This window comes from Pagrus pagrus (genome assembly GCF_965226575.1).
Source record: "Pagrus pagrus genome assembly, chromosome: 22".
Taxonomy (NCBI): domain Eukaryota; kingdom Metazoa; phylum Chordata; class Actinopteri; order Spariformes; family Sparidae; genus Pagrus; species Pagrus pagrus.
This window is the reverse complement of record NC_140204.1, coordinates 23,874,924-23,897,397: the sequence shown is the minus strand read 5'-3', so window position 1 is coordinate 23,897,397 and position 22,474 is coordinate 23,874,924. Positions and strand designations below refer to the sequence as shown.

The following is a 22,474-nucleotide window of genomic DNA, read 5'->3' as shown; positions in this document are numbered from 1 at the left end:
AGAGATTGTGGAGCATAGCGAACTAGCAGCTAACACATCTCCCAGCTGGCCAGCAAGAGCTACAGGGCAGTCAGTGTAATAAGGCAGAGCACATTCATGTTTTTTGGAGGAGTGACACTAGAGGTTGTCTGGGGGGAGGGGTGGGATTTGATCAGTTGGATACTATTAAAATTTAACTCGCTCTTGCCGGTTTCTACAATCTTACCAACCCCAGCTTTAATCTAAAACAATCTCCGCTCAGTATTATTTTGATGTATGGAGATATAGAAAGCCGTTAGTGAGACTAAACCCTTAAAGTGTATATGTGGGTGTCCTAAATATTGTCACACCGCGGTGAGGGATGTCTTGTCATGGTTTGTTTTGTCTTGTGAATTTCATGTTTATTTTGAAAAGTAACTCTCCTCTCGTTTCAGGTCACTTGCCCTTCCTCTTGTGTCATCAGTCTGACGTCATCCCTGATCCCTGATTGTTTCCACCTGTTCCCCATTACCCCCATGTGTCTTATAGTCCGCGTCTCCCTTTGTCCTGTGCCAGAATGTCTCGTTGCGTCGTGCATCTCCAGCCCCATGTCCAAGCCTTGTCTCGTCTTGTGTTGCTTTATCAGGATCCAGAGTTTTCAAGTTGGTAGTTTGAGTTTTCCTTTTCTCCTCTTAAGCAGAGTGATTTTTTGTTAGTAAAGTTTTCAGTTGAAGTGGTGAGTTCAGTTTGTTTTTACAGTCCTTTCTTTTCCTCATTTTGAGTGATTTTTTGTTAATAATTTTGCTAGACCAGACACAGTGTAGAATTTTTACAGCCCTTGTTTCTTCCTCCTTCTGGAGCGTTTTTTGTTGTTTAAATTTCATAGTTATATTCCTCGCTAGAGTAGTTAGAGATTGAGATTTTTGTTTCCTCCTTTCGGAGTGATTTTCTGTTTTTCACCTTTTGTGAAACCCTTTTTCCAAGTTGCCAGAGTTCATAGCCATTGTTTTATTGCCCTGACTCAAGAGTTGAAAAGTGATCATTTCAAAATAAAAGCCTGCTTGATTGTTCTCCACTCTGCATCTGAGTCCTATTTCTAGTCCAGGCCTGACAAACATTAATGTATGCTACTCACTCTGGGTCTGTGTTCCAGCTGTGTCCAAAGACATTGGCATTGTTGGTCAATGACCCATCTGGTTTGCGGAAATCGTCTTTAGTATCTCCATTGTAATCTCCACATAGTCCACACAGCTTGTTTTGATAGCTGCAGATTGCAGGAAAAAAATCGGTAGGTTAGACATGGACGTGGAAAGAGGAGCAACAACTCAGTAAGAGCTAAATCTCTAACTTTTGTGAGTTTGCCACTTGTTTTCATACCAGCCAAGTAGTGTTTTCACTGATTATCAGTTTGTTTTTGGCATCATTTCAAAACGTCCATTAAAAAGAGGATGCAGTGTGTGGTTGGGGTAAGAACACATATCAAGAGTCAACATCTGTTCAGTCTTCACTTACTCTTTGATCACTTTGATGTCCATGAAGTGGTTTCCGTCATAGCGAACAGTTACACCAAAGTTCATGGACACAGTGTAGTGCTTTCCTGACTTGAACACAGAGACATCAGGGACTGGAGTCACTGGCAGGTTAACATTGGTCCCATTCACCTGTATGGGGAAAGCAGCATAACAGAGGAAAAAGTGAGTTAGTTATCAAAAACTCTATGGAGTATGGAATCTCACACTTAGAGTTACAATGGCATTAGTAACCTAAAAGGTGCATGTTAAACATCTTTGTTAGTTCCTTCCCTCGTGTCTTACCTGCACAGTGCCACCTTTGAGGATGGAGATCTTCACCATATATACATATACATGTACGGCCTTCACATAGGAGATGGTGGGCTTGTTAAAGCGATTTTCATTGTCCACATGGACCTCAAAGTGTGGCAAAGTTGTTTCATTGCATGGTCCAGACATCAAATAACTGCAGTTACCCATGAAGTTGTACTTGCGTTTGTCAAAGGTGGTGTAGTGGGGATCACCGGATGCTATGCATGTTGACGTACCTACAGGAATGAGAAGTAAGATTTGGCATGGGAGCAGTCGTTTGGTCACAAATAGTTTAAACTAAACAGTTAAAGATTAACAAAGCCCTTACTAATCCTATCGACAGAAAATACGAAGATGGTGGCAACAAATCACCAAATTAGTTGATAATTAATAAGAGATGACACAACTTTTGCTGAACAGCAGTCACTGTGATCACAAATGAGAATTACAAGTACAGTAAATAATATTAAATACTAAAATGTAGCACAAGTAGTGAAAAGCCATCACTTATACAGCAATATGCAAGTTTTCTAACATACTGTATCTAATAGCCACACTGGCTACAATAAGCTACTGGATATACCAGGAAGTATAAGTGTAGCGGAAAACATTTTTGCACAGTGCTGTGAATAATTTGTCTCGCCACTGCAAGCTAACTATCAAGCTAGCAACTTGAGGATTGACTGCATATCACCACTTCACAGGGCCTTTGAACTGCACTTTATATTTTACCAGAGACGTAGTATATCACATGGCATTGGCCAAGCGATTAATTTCGGAATGTACAGCGTGACCGCACCCTTAAAGATTAACATCAGCGAGGCCAGATGTTTGATAACTTCTGTATGATAACTCTCATCTGTACAATAAACCATCATTAAATGCCAAGGTTCTTGGTTCTCAGGTACAGTACACGATAATTCGACCATTTTCTGATGCTGGCAGTTGGTTTAAGTCAATGCTGTCCCATAATTAATTTCCTGTCATGAAAAAATCAAACCCCATGCCCCTGCACACCTACTTTGCGCAATGACTGGCCAGGAGTACAGCGATTAGAAAAAGGACTGGATTTGCCCCTCTCTGTCAAGCTCGTCTCGTAACTAGTACTAGTAATTGGCTTTTTGTGTATGACTGTGTCTAAATGTTTTCAAGGAATACTTTGCCATATGTGAGCACCGTGACCCTCATTCGATCATGCTATCTCACTAAGTTTGAGTTTGGCCATTAGGAAGAGTTCTAAACACTTTTGCCTTGAGATGTGGTTGGAGGACACATACTGTAGTTTGAACTACATCATTTCGAGCTGCTAGCTGCAGTTCCTGTACCACTTTTTTGACAATTTACAAGACATTATTACCTTTAGGATAGCAGCCGGCAACACCATTAACCTCACGACACTCCTCAGTAGGGTCGCAGGAGTTGTCAACACATTCCAAAGTGTAGTTCCCTGCGCAGCGACACAGCTTTGAGCAGCCATCACCAAATACAATCTCGCCAGGCTGTAACAAAATTGAACAAAGGATCAATGCTAAGAGGGTCATGTCATTATAACTACATATTACAATCTTGTAATTTGCTGTCTTGCCATGGTATCTTTGTACTGACCAGGAATTTATGCAAATGTAAATATCAACTAGGACATCTGACCTCATAATAATTATTCTGGTCATCCAAACAGCCACATTTGTCCAGCGGCACACAGCGACGTCCCTTGAAGACAAACCCTGGTTTGCAGAAGCAGCCACTGATACACGAGCCAGAACAGTTGGTGGAGGGTTCCATGCAGGTAGGGATACAAGCTGGACCACAGTCTATATACTCTGCATCAGGGGGACATGGGTCTGTACAGCAGAAATAAAAGGAATTATAAAAATAATAACTAAATGAAGAAAGAAAGAAAGAATTAGTAAATAAGTTTTATTGGAAACCAAACTTTAACTAGCACAGGTCATACTTGGCGGCTTGGATGTGCTTGGTCCAGGAGTTGTTGGTTTAGGTGTATTTGGTCCAGGAGTGGTTGGAGGACAAGGGTCTGTACAGCAGAAAGAAAAAGGCCATTAAGTTCATTTTTGACACAAGACTCCTCTAAAACAGGACCCGTGTGTGTGTGTGTGTGTGTGTGTGTGTGTGTGTGTGTGTGTGCATGCGTGCATGTGTGTGTATGTGTGTTTAAAATACCTAGAGGGCGACATTCATATTCTCCATCGTGTAGCTGGCAGCTTTCAGTTGTTGGTTTACAGCTGCTGTTGTGACACTGGATCAAACCTCCACTGTGACACACACACTTCTGCTCACAACCCTCCAAGTACCAGTCATCACCCACCTGACGATGACACACACACACATACACAAACACAAAATGCAAATGATGAACTGTACAAGTAGATACAATACAATCAGTGAAATCTAAATGCATCAAGCTTCCATAAAAATGTCATTGTTCAGGTGAGATAAATTCACAGCCCATGAGTCTCTAAACTCATGGGCTCTAAACTGATGGTAAGCTGTTTTCTAATAAGTTGGGACAGGGGCAAAAAAGTACTGGGAATATAGTGAAATGCACGATAAACACCTGTTTTTTTAACATTCCACAACATTGGTAACAGGTGATAGTATTGGGTATTAAGAGGGCATCCTCAGGTATTCACAAGCAAGGTTCATCACCTTGTGAAACAGCTGTCTGTACACACAGCTTGTTTGCAAATGATTTAATTCTGTTATTATTTAGAATATGCAGCATCCACACTTTTTCAGAATCAGGGTTTTAGAAGCAGGTACTATGAAACCAAGGGCTATTAGAGTAAAGTAAATCTCATGAAGTTTGGGAGATAAGTTGCATTCTTCTTCCTTTACACCATTTTAATTGTATATAATGTACGTATGTGTGCAACGTAACAGTGATGTTCACCTTCCCTTTTGTGTGTGTCTTCAACACTGTTTTGTAAAATGTTCTGAGCTCTGAATGCCTCAAATGTTCACTCAGGTATCACAACAGGACGGTGATGTGTAGTATACAGGCACTGAATCAAGGTAAAGCAGGCATTAGCTTCAGATGATGTCATTTTATGTAAGCTGTACAAGTACTATTAATATTCTTCACTTCTGATACTGCTCTTGTTGTGATCATGATATGTAATCTATCCAGAACTCTAAATGAGGTTTCATTTTGTATCCTGACTTAAACCTCATGGCACAGCGAGCACGAGATAAGTACGTTTCTTTCTTCAGGATAAATGGAATGTGATTAAAGTTACTTGGAGGTTGTTCCCACTCACAGGGTGATAGGATCCACTTGTGTCCATACAGCCACAGTCTTTCAGTGCCACACACTTGTCATTGCTGAGGATGAAGCCTGGGTCGCACTCACAACCCTCCACACACACGTCCTCACAGCCTGGTGGTCGGACCCCACCCAGACACGTCTCTGGACACGAACTCACACATAGAGAGTAGGAGCTGTTGGGAGGACAGGTCAGGGCTGTATGGAGAAACAAAGGGGGGAGGGTTTAAGGGTAAGATGAACGGATTAGGAAAGGGCAATATACAGGAGGGGAGGATAGACACAGGGATAGATAGAAGGATTAGCAGTAAGATCAAGACAAGGATGAAAGGTTAAATGTTAGTTTCTGGATACAAAGATTCTGGCCCGTTAAACCCTGGCTGCAGTAACCTACTGGTGGCCAGCATCTACATTTCTGCAGAGGTGTTTCAGTGGTTAAGGTGTTTGCTATATGAGGAGAAGGGGATATTTATTATTCTTTATCCTTTACCAGATGTCACAGAATGCTTGGCTTTTCTCAGTTCAAGTGCCTTTAAGATATTTCTGAATCAACATATTCTGAACATTTTCTCAGACTTTTGGACCCTATAATATATCACACCATCATATGGATTATTCACTTGCTACATTTTATATTTTTTTACACAAGTATATACTGTAGTTTCAGAGGATTTTCTAAATCTTCCATGATAGTAAATGAAAATCTGGGGGGTTTTGAAGTGTTGGACGGACGTAAATTATGATGGACACTTTTCATGACTGTCTGATATTTTATAGAACAAATAATACATTGATTAATAGGGAAAATAGTCATAAGTTGCAGACCTCTTTTGATGCTTAGCAGTTGTGATAATGTAAAAGTTAAAATTGTTGGATTGTCATACGAAGATGTTCCCAATGACGCTCAATGCTGTTGATGTTTAGCATGTACTGTTTAGGTTCCCCAAAGTACGGCTTAAGAAGATGGCTCCTGTTAGCAGGGTGTCGTGTACCCCGACCAGAAGCAGAGAAGACAATGATCCTCTCTGTCGCGTTTAAATATTGAAGACTTACGGCAGAAGTCTGGAGTCCTCCACTGGTGGACTTTGGCTCCAGCACTCTGACAAGCATCAGTGTAGGCCTGGAGCTGATCACACAGTACATGCTGCTGGCCATTGAACTGACACATGTCATATACGCAGCTCTGGAAGAATGGAGTGGGATTCACCACATTGATACACTCCCTGGAACAGAGAAAACACTCATATCATCAGATTGTTGAGGAGAAGGCAGATGGTCCAACCAACACACAGAAAAGATCAGTAAAGGAGTCACATGCAATGATGGTCCCCGGTTGGATTCGGTTTAAAGGTTTCATTCTTTTGCTCCAGGTTTTTGTGTGCTAAACTGGGGTCCTTAATGTACTGAAATACAATATGAAACACAAGTGGAAATTAAGATAGACGGTCACAACGGCCTTTTTATTGTAGCCTTTTTATTTGAACAAGTTAACAGCAATAATGAATTAAGTCATTCATTTGCAAGCATGCATGGCTGTCTATGGCTAACAAAATAAGGGGAGTGCTCTGCTGTGTTATTAGCGTTATGAATCCAGTAATGAGAGCAGCCTCTCTGCTGCACTGTAAGCTGCCGGGGGTCCATCACTGTACAAGATGCTGAGCAAAAAGGCAATTATCCAGTCAGTAAATAAAAGAAACACTTGCAACGCCTGCCTTGATGAACTTCAACATAACTCTAATGTGTGTGCTCTGTAAATTGTCCTGCTGCACTACCCTCACAGTTTAGTTCCACCTTTTTCATTCTGTAACATCCCACAACTAACCTTTCATTTAGATATTAATTTTGGACAGTTGTGAATAGATTCTGAATGGTGGCAGATAGAAATTGCGATTCTTATGTGAATCAATGTTCTTACCCACCCCTATGATGTTTCTTCTAGGAGGAAACCCAGGTATTTGTAAGTTGAGACTCATTTTAATCACTGTATCATTGAAATAACAATCTGATAGACACATCACTATATGTTGATGTTGTCAGTTTTTAGTAAGAATTAGTAAGAAAGTCTAGGCAGGTCCAGTCCAGTTTTGTTGGAGATTTCTGCCTGATATAAGGCAGTTTTTTCTTGCCACTGTCACCAAAGGGCTTGCCCCAGCGTGAGCACTTCGCTCCACTACATCAGCTGGCCGGCTGGTACCGCCATCGCTGAGAGCAAAAAAAAGGTTGCACAGCAAAGTCACGACTCTTCCCTGTTCTGGCACCTATGTGGTGGAACGAACTCTCGACCAATGTCAGGACAGCAGAGTCACTCAACATCTTCCGCAAAAGACTCAAGACTCACTTGTTCAGACTTCACCTCGACCCCGCATAGCATGACTCCCTCCCTCCCTCATATTTTTCTGAACAGATGGCTAAAACACCAAGGAATGGCCATTGATGTCACAGGGCCACATCTTTGAGTAGCTAATAAAAAACCATATAATACTTGAGACTAAATGCTTTTTTCAACATTTTTTATATTATTTAAACTGTTAATGGGGCACTCCACAGACAACATCCCAGATCATGCCATGGTGTCATAGAGGGTTTCTCAACCTGGGCTTGGAGAGTACAAATTCATAACAGGAAGCGTGTGTTGCAAACCATGGGAGTGGAGTTTGGCCATTTATCAGTTTGGCCAATAAAAGTCCAGCTAGAGACGCTACTGAGTTGCGTCATGGGAAATGCAGGATCTGATGTTTTTGGTACTTTACCCATACGACTAAAAGTCTCTCAGTTTTAGAACACAAATTTATGTATAAACAATATACAATATACAAACAATATACCCTCTAGGGTATTTACAGCCCTATTTCATATTTCAGTCATATTTCAGCATGCAAGTAGTTTTTCAGACTCAGAATCTGTATCTCAGACAGGGGGTTTAACTCAGGACCCTCTAAACAGAATAACACCCTGTAGTCCATCAGTTGGAGCAGGTCAATAATTCTGAAAAAAGGGCTGTTTTCTCACCTGAAGGGTCCTGCAGGGTCTTTGATTTTGCCACATTTGTCCGGTTTCACCACCTCAGCCTCAAGATTGGGGTCACAGTCTGGGTCAGGCTTGGTGCCTGGGGTACACCTGATCAGTAAAGACACAACAACAGGGTAAGGACAGGGTCACACTCCAGTTCTCAAATCAACACAACTTCAATTTAATTTATCCTCAAGAATTATGTCAAGAAGAATTTAGACACTGAGCAGATATCTAATTGCAGACATGTATAGCATTATATACTGTATGTGTCTCAATTCTGACTGCAGCAATGAGATGTTTTGAGCACAGAATAATCTCTGACATTTGTTATCTCAGAACTATTTGCATATTATAAATAATTTCACTAAAAGATATAATTAATGGTCTCAGAAAACATATTCCTTGTGTTCAAAATGTCCCATTGGGCACTCAGAATTGGGACACAAGTGTAAATCCATACATTGCGTAGTTTATAAAATGTACGTTTTGTTGCCATTCCCAACCTCCATCCATGAGGCTAATCACATTTAGCTACATCACATGCTGGAAATTCCAGGAAAGATTGAAAGAAATCCGCAAATTCTCAGATTACAACACAAAGATGAATGCATGTGAACTCACGAGTCATCCTCATCCTCTTCTGTCTGCCAGCTGTTGCAGAAGTCATTGACATTTCCTACCAGAGTACCATCTGGTTTGGTGAAGTCATTGTCGGGAGTCCCATCGTAGTCACCACAGAGACCACACATCTGGTCGTAGTAGGAGCTGAAGGGACACAGACGAAGAGAATGAAGATGAAGACTTAACAAAAATAAGGATTGGCCCATTAATGTAATTCAGGAAACAAACTGACAGAGTGGGGTTATCACTGTAAGATGAAAAAAGTACTGTTGGTAAAAATAGCAGATCTGGGGGTGCCCCAGTAGCTCAGTTTTTAGCGCGTGCGTCCCATATTCAGAGGCCTTGTCTTCGCTGCAGGGTTCAAGTCTGACCTGCAGCCCCTTTGCTGCGTGTCATCGTCTCTCTCATCTCTATTATATTATAATATAATATTGATTTATATTGGAAATTCTTAACACATTTCCACATAAAAAAGAGAATGCACTGTCACATGTAAGCAACTGTTGATTTCATGTAGGCCGGAGCCATACTTCCAACCTCTATACTGACCTGGGAACTGAGATCTGGGCGTAATGGTTTCCATCCCAGCGCACCCGGAGACCGAAGGGCGTCTGCAGCGTGATGTACTGACCGGCAAGACTGAGGGATATGAGAGGAGAGGGGGAGTGAGGGAGGGCCACCCGCAATCCATTCACCTGCCAGAGGGGACAAAAAAGAGAACATGAAGATGATGAGAAACAGAAGCTACAGGTACAGTTAAAAATTACCAGCTGTGACTGTTTCTGCTGGTAATGTTTTCCCTTTGTGAGTCTGTGTGTGTTTGTGTGTGTGTCATCATGGCAAAATGTGGTGCTGGAGACACCTTTTGCAGGAGCAAAACTAACACAGAACCACAACAGTGTCACAACCGTGCAAGATACAGTCACAAACTTTGCAGGTGTGTACTTAGAAAGTAGAACATTTCTCAAGAAACGTTGCATATGCCTGACGCTTGTTAAGTAAGTATAAATAGAACATTTCTCCAGAAATTGTACACGTGCCTGATGCATGGTGCATATTCTGATCCTAATGTTACCAGCACTAAGTATTAAGAGTGATACCTCTGTCATTTTGGTTCATCAGCCAGACACTGTGTGTGTGTAAGAGAGAGAGAGAGGGGGAGAAAATGGCAGACAAAAAGATGGGTGACCGAGTTACCAGCCACGGATATTTGACTGACAGTTAGAAGTACTTAGTGGTACTTATTTACCACAAAATGCTAAATTAGTAGTAGTGGGAGTAGTAGTAATGGTGTAAGCTGTAACAGCAGCAGCAGCAGTAGCAGTATTATAATAATAATAATAATTATTATTATTATTATTATTACTGTTTTTAGTATTCACAGTAGTAGTACTAGTGAAAGATGTAGTAGTAGTTAAAGCAGGAGTAGTAGTATAAGCTGTTATAGTAGTAGTTGTATTATTAGTACTACCCTAGTAGTAGTAGTAGTAGTCGTAGTAGTATTGGTGGTTGCAGTAGTCAAACTGCATTAGCTTGAGAACCTAAGAGATGAAGGTTTAGTTGAAAGATCAAATGAGTTGCCTGAAAACGCACAATATTGCTATGAAAACAGGGCTGAAAAAGCTTAATATTTTAAAAAATTATAAGAGGTAGAAAAAGATGTAATAGAAGCTAGGCGTCCATTTAGAGCATCTTTAACATTTGAATGGTTTCTTCAGAAGAATTTCGAGGTGGAGTCGGTTTTCAGTCAATGTTGAAATTTTTTAAAAGAGTTTAAACAATACGAAACCATAGATGTACTCAAAAAGCTGAACATCTTTAAAGTTGAACGATTTAGAGATGTGTACATAGGTGGTAGAACTTGAAAGTGTAGTAAATTCAGGGGATTAAAGATGTACAGAGAGGAGAGGAAGAGGAAGAAGAAGCGTCAGAATGGGGAGAGGAGGAAGACAGAAGAGAAAGGGGGAGGAGAACGAGGGAATTGGACAATGAACACAAGTGTTCATTTTATATGGCTGAAATTAGAAGTACCAGCTATAATAGTAGTAGCATCATTGGCGTTAATAGCCTAGTAGTAGTAGTACTTGTAATATTGGTGGTAATAGTAATACAATCTTTAGTAGTCTTAGTAAAGCTGTAGTATTAATTGTAGAAGGAGTCGTGAAACTACCATTCGGACTATCAGTGTCATTGAGCTCAGTTCATTTAATATGAAAAAATATCTCACAAACTCCTGCCTCTACTGAAAATACTGTAACTGGTATTGGATCAATTATTACATCATGAGCGCTAGAAGTTGCTGAACGCACTGATGTAGATTTGACTGTGCACAGTCAAAAACGAGGGAATGACAGCAAGTTAAATAACTGGAGCTGTCTGCTTTCCTCCAGAAACTGAGGCAAATAAATTAACTTTGGAGCTTATGAGAGAGTTGGCTGGAGTGCTTGTCACTTGAAAGCTTGTACAGCCAAAAATGTAAGTCCTATTTCTATAATAAGCACAATAGCTGAAAGAAGACAGGATTTACATGTCTACATGTGTGTGTTTAAATTGTGCTTGAGAAGTGAAAATGGTGGAATGTACAAAGAAAAAGAAGAAAAAAAAAGAGATATTTTTAGCTTGATATTTTAAAAAGTAAAAGTCATAACCATCATGTCCTGAAGAAGCTGAACATTTTAATAGTTGAACTCTTTCTGGACCACAAAGTATGAAGGAGTTGAAAAGCGCAGAAAAACGTACGGAAGACGGAAAAAAATAATAATACCAGACGTACAATTATGTCAATGCTGACTCAGCATCCACACTATGATGAAGTATGATGAATGATATGTAGTGTGCTATGTGCTTATAGTACATCACACACACTAAATGTAGGCTGAATTACATGATGGGTATGGTCCAACCCATGAGTACTGAGTACTTATGTAATAATGTAATAATGACCACTGAGTAATCAAGGGTCGGAATGTCAACATGTTGAAGGGTGTTGTGGCTGGTGTAACCCCATAACAAGATGGTCTCTAGTTGTTACATAGTTTTTCAGTCTGATGCATCAGAGATCAGAAGATCGATGGATAAACCAATCGCACAAGGATTTAGATCTCCTGCTGAAAACCTGCCTAATCTGCGTGCAGAACAAACAAGTGTGGGAAATGCTGAGGAGGACCAATGTGGACAGATTTCAGGGATTATGGCATCAAAAGAGATAAAAGTCAAGGAATGAGGATTAGATAAAAGGAAAGGGTGACTAGAACAAGAGACAGGCTTTCAGTCATCCTCCTGTGATAGTGACAGCTTGTAAAAGTTATCTACAGGCACAGAATACATTGTATGTTGATGTCAATGTTGCCCATACTGACCAGCGTCTTCCTGGCCTTCATCAGGGTCACAGTGATTCCATTCACAGTGACGTAGAGTTTTCTCAGGTAGGACACTCCTGACACTCCTCTCTCCTCATTCTTTGCCTCCACAGAGAACCAAGGACCTGTACAGGGAGGACAAAACCAAACGTAACCAAGGATATTGTGTATTCATACTAAAAATATACCAAATAAACGTCAAGAAATATCTGATAACTAGCTTTCATATGATGCAATAGCCTGATCAAAGTCACATGCAGTTGGTCAGTAATCCAGTGTCCAACTTCTGACAGTCAGTGCATTTACATTCTGCAGTAACGTCAGTAATCATGTAGCCACATGAGTAGATTGGGTTTGGCATAGAAATACGGTTTTATACAACTGAATTGTGCAAAAAGTTGGATGAGTAAGACTAATGACCACTAGTTATTTCAATCTAGCATGTAATTGTAGTGCCACCGGGACCTTCAGGGGATCAGATTTTACCAGATCACTTGAATATATGTGTCATCTAAATGTGTTCACAATGGCATAAGAGTTGTGGCAGGTTGAGAATGTTGCAAACATGTGAGGTGGTGACATTAACCCTTTCATGTATGACTTATTAAATCACATAGTCATATTGTTTTTCTTTTGTCTGTTTTCACTCTTAAACAAGTAGAAAATCACACCAACCATATGTTATTTTGAGTTTGTAAATGCGTCAGTGGTATAAAAAGTGATTCAGGAATACCTGTTCAAACCTTTTATGCTTCGACAACCAGACAGATAAAAAAGATGTGAGAAACCCAGATATCGATATTAACTTCTTGTACATCTTTTTACTGTGCCTAAAATACATCTGTCCACTCAGTGAATGTTTTGCGCCAAAGGGTATATTCTGCCTATTGGAACTACTATTTAGATAAAATCTTAAAACTATCTAATATTGCTGTTTAATACAACTATTCAAGTGTACTGTAAATTATATTGAAATCATAAATGAAACATGTAAAATAGGTGGATCAAGAGAGGCAAAATATACCCTTTAGTGCATATTGTAAAATCTGGATAACAATATTTCTAACATCTTATTTAACTGAATTTCTTTTTTCTTAGCTGTCTGGTTTTCTGAGAACGAAAGGATTTAACATTTAATCCAGAGGTACTGGTAGCTGGGAGATGGCACTCCAACTTAAATGGTGAAATTGGCTTTGAAATATCTGTCCACCGTTTAAAAAGACAAAAAAGAAAAAAGAAAAAAAAGAATGACAGAGACACGTTCCTTTAACCAAGTTGGTGAAGATGAAGTAGTTCTGTTCAGGTGAAAGGGAATGAAAGGCGCACATCTACATGTCTGAACCTGTACCTGTGTTGTTCTTGCAGGTTCTGGCCAGTGTGTAGGTACATGTTCCCATGAAGCTGTAGAACTTCTTGTCAAACGTTGTGTAGTGAGGATCCCCAGACACCACACAGTCCTGAGAGCCTGAGAAAGAGGGACAAGCAGCCTGAACAACCCTAGAACATGAGACTACAACAGAACCGAACTCACAGTCTGAGGCTTTGGTAACAATTGCTACTGCTTTCCTAAACCATAAACTCTCAACAAAGCAATGACTGAATAACTGGCTATACCTAACAAGGCATCAGCTAATTTGAGTTTCAGTGTTAGTTATGGTATCAATGGTACTAATAGAAAGAGCTGTGACAGATTCTGATTTATTTCAGAATAGGGATAGTAAGCCCTTGGAACACGTTTAGGTTTTTTAAAGAGATACCAATCAAAGAAAGCCCCAGTCGGTGATTGTATTGAGTTCGCAGATCTAGTGGCACAGCCTGGAATTAGCATCAGGACTTTGGTACTGTGGTTGTTTCAAAGTGTAAACATAATCATCCATGTAATCAAAAGGGAAAAGCCATTTGAAGTGCAAAGAGTAGTGTGCAGAGGGCAAAGCCTTATTTCCTTACTTAAAGTGATCGCTATGTGCCACAATTTATTTGCAGGTCATTCTGAATGTATTAATGAAGATGGTTTTGGATCTACATCTCAAAACATCTGCTAAACCGTAGCAATGGGATTATATTCTACACTCTTACTGTAAGTACCATATCATTCATATTGAGTTCAGTTACCGCATGGCTAGTAGTACAAAGGTTGTTAACTTACCGGTGGGATAACATCCCAGCTCTCCATCCTGGACTTCACACTCGTGCATTGGAGGGCATTCAGAGGCCACACAGGTAACGAATGGAGCGTCACATCTACATTTCAGCTTACAGTCCTCTACATAGAACTCCTCTCCAGGCTGGCACACACACAAACACACACATTTGAAGTATGTTAGCAGGAGGTAGCTTAAATAAAAAATCATGAATGATGAATATAAATTGTGTTGACATAAGTGAAGACGCAGGGTCACTGGAGGAAATGGGTTTCAACACAACTGACAGTTCAATATCTTAACAAGGTGAGCACAGCTGCTGGTTTTGTAAGTAGGATTTTCCAGTTTTCCAATTTTACACTTTAAGAGGACACCATGCAAACAAAAAAATGTGCTGAGGAATGTACAAAGACAGGACACACACACACGCACAAACACAGACACAACTGAACCCAAAATGTCCTCACTATGGTTAAAACTAAAAATGGTCTCCCAGAAATAGCCCACCCCCACAATACCTCATAATACTGGCCATTGGTGTGTTTGCAGCCACACGAACTCTTCTTGACACACTTGCCAGCACTTAGGACGTAGCCGGGGTCACACACACAGGCCTCTGAGCAGGGCCCACTGCAGGAGGGAGGTTTTCCAGAACATGTCTCCTGACAGGCGTCTGCACAGGGCTCATAGTGGCTGTTGGGGGGACAGCTCAGAGCTAGAGGGTGGATGGGAGGCTGAAGTCAGTGATAATATACGCAAAGAGGTATACAGTATGCTAAGACCTGGGCATGTATTTATCAAGTGTCTTAAAGTTCCTCTCTGTAAATCTAGGATGGAGGACACTATTACCTCAGGTTCTTGACATAAATTGGATAAAAGCTGCATCATCAAATGTTTTAGTTCTGCTTTGTGGAACAGCTAAAAGAGACGAGCCAGAGGATCTGTGGGGCCCTCCTGGCTCATAAACTCAAAGCATCTTTGAGCTGTAGTCAGGTGCAAGGCCATGTAGTGCCTCATAAACTCATAAAAGAATTTTGAAATCAGTACAAAAACAGGCAACCAGTGTAAAGACTCTAAGATAGGCATAACATGTGCTCTCCTTCTATTCTTAGTCAGCACTCGTGCAGCAGAATTTTACAATAGTCAGCCTGCTAGGGATAAAAGCGTGCATTAGTCTCTCTGTGTTGCTCAGAGAGAGAAATGGCCTCACTTTGGAAATGTGAGGGCCCTCGTCACATTATCTTTATGAGGTAAATAAATACATTTCCTGCGTAAAATAAGTTTTGATTTATTACTGACAGAATCATCCCTGTTGTCAATGTGCATTTGTTCCATTGCAAAAATGTACAAGGTTGAGAACCTGGTCTCTGCAGGGGCATATTGTGTTCTCCCCTGCAACCTGCACAATGCCAAAGTGGAAAAATCATTTGTTTTGTTTTTTTTAAACAATCTTGTTAGCAGTGAGCTTATTGTCATCATGAGTTCCCAAAACATTTCTCCTCATGAAATACTCCTAACTTTTGGCTTTTACTCCAAATAAGAAACTTTAACCCTAATACCTTCCCTACATTCCTCCATCCACTTATCATTCTCTATCTTGTTCACCCAGCACTCACGGCAGAAGGTGTCATTCCTCCAGGGTTCAATGTTGACCCCACGGTCCTGGCATTCATTGACGTAGGCTTCGATGGCTTCACAGAGAATAGGCTTGGCTCCATCCAGCTCACAGAGATCAAAGACACAGTCCCTGAAGTAATTCTGAAGACACACGCGTGCGCACACACACACACACACACACGCAGAAAAATTGAGTCAAAGTGAAAAAAGAATCTACCAAGGTGCATTAGTCATATCTACAATGTGTACAAAAACTCGAACCATGCACACAATACTGAAAACCTTGAAGCTCATGTATTTAGAGTTCAGAGATCTATAGTTTCAGGAAAAGTGAAACGGTTGAAAAAACTGAAAGGCCAACAGTTACTCATGGTGCACCACTGGGGTTTGGTGTGTGTCAATTATTAATAAGCACAGTCTATCAAGACTTTTGTGGCAGGGAATACATATCTATATATTTTTCAGAGTTGGCAGACAAGCAGTTCCACAAAACCAACTTTGGCTAATACTCAGTTGTGACTTTCTACAAGGATGGAAGAAAGACAATGGAAATTGTCACTTGCTTTAGTACGTGTACTGACTTACATTGGGGTTGACCCTGGGGTGGCACGCAGCAAAGGGACCCTTTTTGTCTAGCAGGATGCCGCAGTATCCAGAGCTCTCATACTGTTGCTGCTCTTCTTCATCACACCCAGGGATGGTGGTGTTGGGCTTCTTATTACACCTGTCAACACAGACAGTCATTTAAAGAAGCTGTGTGTGTCAGTGAGCTTTTATCACTAGCAGTTACAATGACGGGGTAATTCATCTGTACCCGTTTGTTTAGTATGGAGCTCTAAAGTATTCCACATTAAATAATTCAAAAATACATTTTAAATAAAACATAAAAAGAGAGCATCATTTGAGTATTAAAACTGGGGTTAGTAAGTTATTATATTTGAAGAAAAATCTCTTGAAATCCCAACAGCAATCAATAAATCAAATGCTCTGACAAATGCAAGAAAAAAAAATCAGTATCTGTGGCTGTTGCAGGCTTCTAATAAGCCCATCCATTTGTTTAGTTGGCCCGGTTTGAAAAGACAGCCACACTGGATAGCCTGTCTGGTAGACAGAGAGGTTTCCTGTACTGTCTACCTACGTACCTGCTTGCCTGCACACGTTCTGTGCCTCCTGAGCCTCCTTCAGAAACTAACATTAGTTAGCACAAAGCGCACAAATATAGCAATAAGTAACTGTCGCGGCAGGTTTTCTTAAGACCGAGGTATGTTTGTGACGTCTATTGTTGCTAGTGTTTGATTGTCTCAAGGAGCTACGAGAGATTGTGGAGCATAGCGAACTAGCAGCTAACACATCTCCCAGCTGGCCAGCAAGAGCTACAGGGCAGTCAGTGTAATAAGGCAGAGCACATTCATGTTTTTTGGAGGAGTGACACTAGAGGTTGTCTGGGGGGAGGGGTGGGATTTGATCAGTTGGATACTATTAAAATTTAACTCGCTCTTGCCGGTTTCTACAATCTTACCAACCCCAGCTTTAATCTAAAACAATCTCCGCTCAGTATTATTTTGATGTATGGAGATATAGAAAGCCGTTAGTGAGACTAAACCCTTAAAGTGTATATGTGGGTGTCCTAAATATTGTCACACCGCGGTGAGGGATGTCTTGTCATGGTTTGTTTTGTCTTGTGAATTTCATGTTTATTTTGAAAAGTAACTCTCCTCTCGTTTCAGGTCACTTGCCCTTCCTCTTGTGTCATCAGTCTGACGTCATCCCTGATCCCTGATTGTTTCCACCTGTTCCCCATTACCCCCATGTGTCTTATAGTCCGCGTCTCCCTTTGTCCTGTGCCAGAATGTCTCGTTGCGTCGTGCATCTCCAGCCCCATGTCCAAGCCTTGTCTCGTCTTGTGTTGCTTTATCAGGATCCAGAGTTTTCAAGTTGGTAGTTTGAGTTTTCCTTTTCTCCTCTTAAGCAGAGTGATTTTTTGTTAGTAAAGTTTTCAGTTGAAGTGGTGAGTTCAGTTTGTTTTTACAGTCCTTTCTTTTCCTCATTTTGAGTGATTTTTTGTTAATAATTTTGCTAGACCAGAAACAGTGTAGAATTTTTACAGCCCTTGTTTCTTCCTCCTTCTGGAGCGTTTTTTGTTGTTTAAATTTCATAGTTATATTCCTCGCTAGAGTAGTTAGAGATTGAGATTTTTGTTTCCTCCTTTCGGAGTGATTTTCTGTTTTTCACCTTTTGTGAAACCCTTTTTCCAAGTTGCCAGAGTTCATAGCCATTGTTTTATTGCCCTGACTCAAGAGTTGAAAAGTGATCATTTCAAAATAAAAGCCTGCTTGATTGTTCTCCATTCTGCATCTGAGTCCTATTTCTAGTCCAGGCCTGACAAATATTAATGTATGCTACTCACTCTGGGTCTGTGTTCCAGCTGTGTCCAAAGACATTGGCATTGTTGGTCAATGACCCATCTGGTTTGCGGAAATCGTCTTTAGTATCTCCATTGTAATCTCCACATAGTCCACACAGCTTGTTTTGATAGCTGCAGATTGCAGGAAAAAAATCGGTAGGTTAGACATGGACGTGGAAAGAGGAGCAACAACTCAGTAAGAGCTAAATCTCTAACTTTTGTGAGTTTGCCACTTGTTTTCATACCAGCCAAGTAGTGTTTTCACTGATTATCAGTTTGTTTTTGGCATCATTTCAAAACGTCCATTAAAAAGAGGATGCAGTGTGTGGTTGGGGTAAGAACACATATCAAGAGTCAACATCTGTTCAGTCTTCACTTACTCTTTGACCACTTTGATGTCCATGAAGTGGTTTCCGTCATAGCGAACAGTTACACCAAAGTTCATGGACACAGTGTAGTGCTTTCCTGACTTGAACACAGAGACATCAGGGACTGGAGTCACTGGCAGGTTAACATTGGTCCCATTCACCTGTATGGGGAAAGCAGCATAACAGAGGAAAAAGTGAGTTAGTTATCAAAAACTCTATGGAGTATGGAATCTCACACTTAGAGTTACAATGGCATTAGAAACCTAAAAGGTGCATGTTAAACATCTTTGTTAGTTCCTTCCCTCGTGTCTTACCTGCACAGTGCCACCTTTGAGGATGGAGATCTTCACCATATATACATATACATGTACGGCCTTCACATAGGAGATGGTGGGCTTGTTAAAGCGATTTTCATTGTCCACATGGACCTCAAAGTGTGGCAAAGTTGTTTCATTGCATGGTCCAGACATCAAATAACTGCAGTTACCCATGAAGTTGTACTTGCGTTTGTCAAAGGTGGTGTAGTGGGGATCACCGGATGCTATGCATGTTGACGTACCTACAGGAATGAGAAGTAAGATTTGGCATGGGAGCAGTCGTTTGGTCACAAATAGTTTAAACTAAACAGTTAAAGATTAACAAAGCCCTTACTAATCCTATCGACAGAAAATACGAAGATGGTGGCAACAAATCACCAAATTAGTTGATAATTAATAAGAGATGACACAACTTTTGCTGAACAGCAGTCACTGTGATCACAAATGAGAATTACAAGTACAGTAAATAATATTAAATACTAAAATGTAGCACAAGTAGTGAAAAGCCATCACTTATACAGCAATATGCAAGTTTTCTAACATACTGTATCTAATAGCCACACTGGCTACAATAAGCTACTGGATATACCAGGAAGTATAAGTGTAGCGGAAAACATTTTTGCACAGTGCTGTGAATAATTTGTCTCGCCACTGCAAGCTAACTATCAAGCTAGCAACTTGAGGATTGACTGCATATCACCACTTCACAGGGCCTTTGAACTGCACTTTATATTTTACCAGAGACGTAGTATATCACATGGCATTGGCCAAGCGATTAATTTCGGAATGTACAGCGTGACCGCACCCTTAAAGATTAACATCAGCGAGGCCAGATGTTTGATAACTTCTGTATGATAACTCTCATCTGTACAATAAACCATCATTAAATGCCAAGGTTCTTGGTTCTCAGGTACAGTACACGATAATTCGACCATTTTCTGATGCTGGCAGTTGGTTTAAGTCAATGCTGTCCCATAATTAATTTCCTGTCATGAAAAAATCAAACCCCATGCCCCTGCACACCTACTTTGCGCAATGACTGGCCAGGAGTACAGCGATTAGAAAAAGGACTGGATTTGCCCCTCTCTGTCAAGCTCGTCTCGTAACTAGTACTAGTAATTGGCTTTTTGTGTATGACTGTGTCTAAATGTTTTCAAGGAATACTTTGCCATATGTGAGCACCGTGACCCTCATTCGATCATGCTATCTCACTAACACTTTTGCCTTGAGATGTGGTTGGAGGACACATACTGTAGTTTGAACTACATCATTTCGAGCTGCTAGCTGCAGTTCCTGTACCACTTTTTTGACAATTTACAAGACATTATTACCTTTAGGATAGCAGCCGGCAACACCATTAACCTCACGACACTCCTCAGTAGGGTCGCAGGAGTTGTCAACACATTCCAAAGTGTAGTTCCCTGCGCAGCGACACAGCTTTGAGCAGCCATCACCAAATACAATCTCGCCAGGCTGTAACAAAATTGAACAAAGGATCAATGCTAAGAGGGTCATGTCATTATAACTACATATTACAATCTTGTAATTTGCTGTCTTGCCATGGTATCTTTGTACTGACCAGGAATTTATGCAAATGTAAATATCAACTAGGACATCTGACCTCATAATAATTATTCTGGTCATCCAAACAGCCACATTTGTCCAGCGGCACACAGCGACGTCCCTTGAAGACAAACCCTGGTTTGCAGAAGCAGCCACTGATACACGAGCCAGAACAGTTGGTGGAGGGTTCCATGCAGGTAGGGATACAAGCTGGACCACAGTCTATATACTCTGCATCAGGGGGACATGGGTCTGTACAGCAGAAATAAAAGGAATTATAAAAATAATAACTAAATGAAGAAAGAAAGAAAGAATTAGTAAATAAGTTTTATTGGAAACCAAACTTTAACTAGCACAGGTCATACTTGGCGGCTTGGATGTGCTTGGTCCAGGAGTTGTTGGTTTAGGTGTATTTGGTCCAGGAGTGGTTGGAGGACAAGGGTCTGTACAGCAGAAAGAAAAAGGCCATTAAGTTCATTTTTGACACAAGACTGCTCTAAAACAGGACCCGTGTGTGTGTGTGTGTGTGTGTGTGTGTGTGTGTGTGTGCATGCGTGCATGTGTGTGTATGTGTGTTTAAAATACCTAGAGGGCGACATTCATATTCTCCATCGTGTAGCTGGCAGCTTTCAGTTGTTGGTTTACAGCTGCTGTTGTGACACTGGATCAAACCTCCACTGTGACACACACACTTCTGCTCACAACCCTCCAAGTACCAGTCATCACCCACCTGACGATGACACACACACACATACACAAACACAAAATGCAAATGATGAACTGTACAAGTAGATACAATACAATCAGTGAAATCTAAATGCATCAAGCTTCCATAAAAATGTCATTGTTCAGGTGAGATAAATTCACAGCCCATGAGTCTCTAAACTCATGGGCTCTAAACTGATGGTAAGCTGTTTTCTAATAAGTTGGGACAGGGGCAAAAAAGTACTGGGAATATAGTGAAATGCACGATAAACACCTGTTTTTTTAACATTCCACAACATTGGTAACAGGTGATAGTATTGGGTATTAAGAGGGCATCCTCAGGTATTCACAAGCAAGGTTCATCACCTTGTGAAACAGCTGTCTGTACACACAGCTTGTTTGCAAATGATTTAATTCTGTTATTATTTAGAATATGCAGCATCCACACTTTTTCAGAATCAGGGTTTTAGAAGCAGGTACTATGAAACCAAGGGCTATTAGAGTAAAGTAAATCTCATGAAGTTTGGGAGATAAGTTGCATTCTTCTTCCTTTACACCATTTTAATTGTATATAATGTACGTATGTGTGCAACGTAACAGTGATGTTCACCTTCCCTTTTGTGTGTGTCTTCAACACTGTTTTGTAAAATGTTCTGAGCTCTGAATGCCTCAAATGTTCACTCAGGTATCACAACAGGACGGTGATGTGTAGTATACAGGCACTGAATCAAGGTAAAGCAGGCATTAGCTTCAGATGATGTCATTTTATGTAAGCTGTACAAGTACTATTAATATTCTTCACTTCTGATACTGCTCTTGTTGTGATCATGATATGTAATCTATCCAGAACTCTAAATGAGGTTTCATTTTGTATCCTGACTTAAACCTCATGGCACAGCGAGCACGAGATAAGTACGTTTCTTTCTTCAGGATAAATGGAATGTGATTAAAGTTACTTGGAGGTTGTTCCCACTCACAGGGTGATAGGATCCACTTGTGTCCATACAGCCACAGTCTTTCAGTGCCACACACTTGTCATTGCTGAGGATGAAGCCTGGGTCGCACTCACAACCCTCCACACACACGTCCTCACAGCCTGGTGGTCGGACCCCACCCAGACACGTCTCTGGACACGAACTCACACATAGAGAGTAGGAGCTGTTGGGAGGACAGGTCAGGGCTGTATGGAGAAACAAAGGGGGGAGGGTTTAAGGGTAAGATGAACGGATTAGGAAAGGGCAATATACAGGAGGGGAGGATAGACACAGGGATAGATAGAAGGATTAGCAGTAAGATCAAGACAAGG

At 40.8% G+C, this 22,474-nt stretch overlaps 1 protein-coding gene across 1 annotated transcript in view; it reads right to left on the bottom strand.

Annotated features, from left to right (window-relative positions):
* zanl (zonadhesin, like) overlaps positions 1–22,474 on the bottom strand; it is a gene marked incomplete at its 5' end in the record, with an annotated part of 95,824 nt that overhangs the window by 36,406 nt on the left and 36,944 nt on the right. The window contains 25 exons of the mRNA XM_084343706.1: positions 1,094–1,222; positions 1,471–1,619; positions 1,773–2,017; positions 3,139–3,280; positions 3,429–3,622; positions 3,736–3,813; positions 3,960–4,104; positions 5,057–5,259; positions 6,115–6,284; positions 8,071–8,178; positions 8,695–8,838; positions 9,244–9,389; positions 12,054–12,178; positions 13,402–13,518; positions 14,200–14,338; positions 14,713–14,909; positions 15,811–15,952; positions 16,397–16,535; positions 18,219–18,347; positions 18,596–18,744; positions 18,898–19,142; positions 20,232–20,373; positions 20,522–20,715; positions 21,049–21,193; positions 22,146–22,348. Of these exons, the coding sequence (XP_084199832.1) occupies positions 1,094–1,222; positions 1,471–1,619; positions 1,773–2,017; positions 3,139–3,280; positions 3,429–3,622; positions 3,736–3,813; positions 3,960–4,104; positions 5,057–5,259; positions 6,115–6,284; positions 8,071–8,178; positions 8,695–8,838; positions 9,244–9,389; positions 12,054–12,178; positions 13,402–13,518; positions 14,200–14,338; positions 14,713–14,909; positions 15,811–15,952; positions 16,397–16,535; positions 18,219–18,347; positions 18,596–18,744; positions 18,898–19,142; positions 20,232–20,373; positions 20,522–20,715; positions 21,049–21,193; positions 22,146–22,348 (3,919 nt within the window). The remainder of the gene's footprint in view (positions 1–1,093; positions 1,223–1,470; positions 1,620–1,772; positions 2,018–3,138; positions 3,281–3,428; positions 3,623–3,735; positions 3,814–3,959; positions 4,105–5,056; positions 5,260–6,114; positions 6,285–8,070; positions 8,179–8,694; positions 8,839–9,243; positions 9,390–12,053; positions 12,179–13,401; positions 13,519–14,199; positions 14,339–14,712; positions 14,910–15,810; positions 15,953–16,396; positions 16,536–18,218; positions 18,348–18,595; positions 18,745–18,897; positions 19,143–20,231; positions 20,374–20,521; positions 20,716–21,048; positions 21,194–22,145; positions 22,349–22,474) is intronic.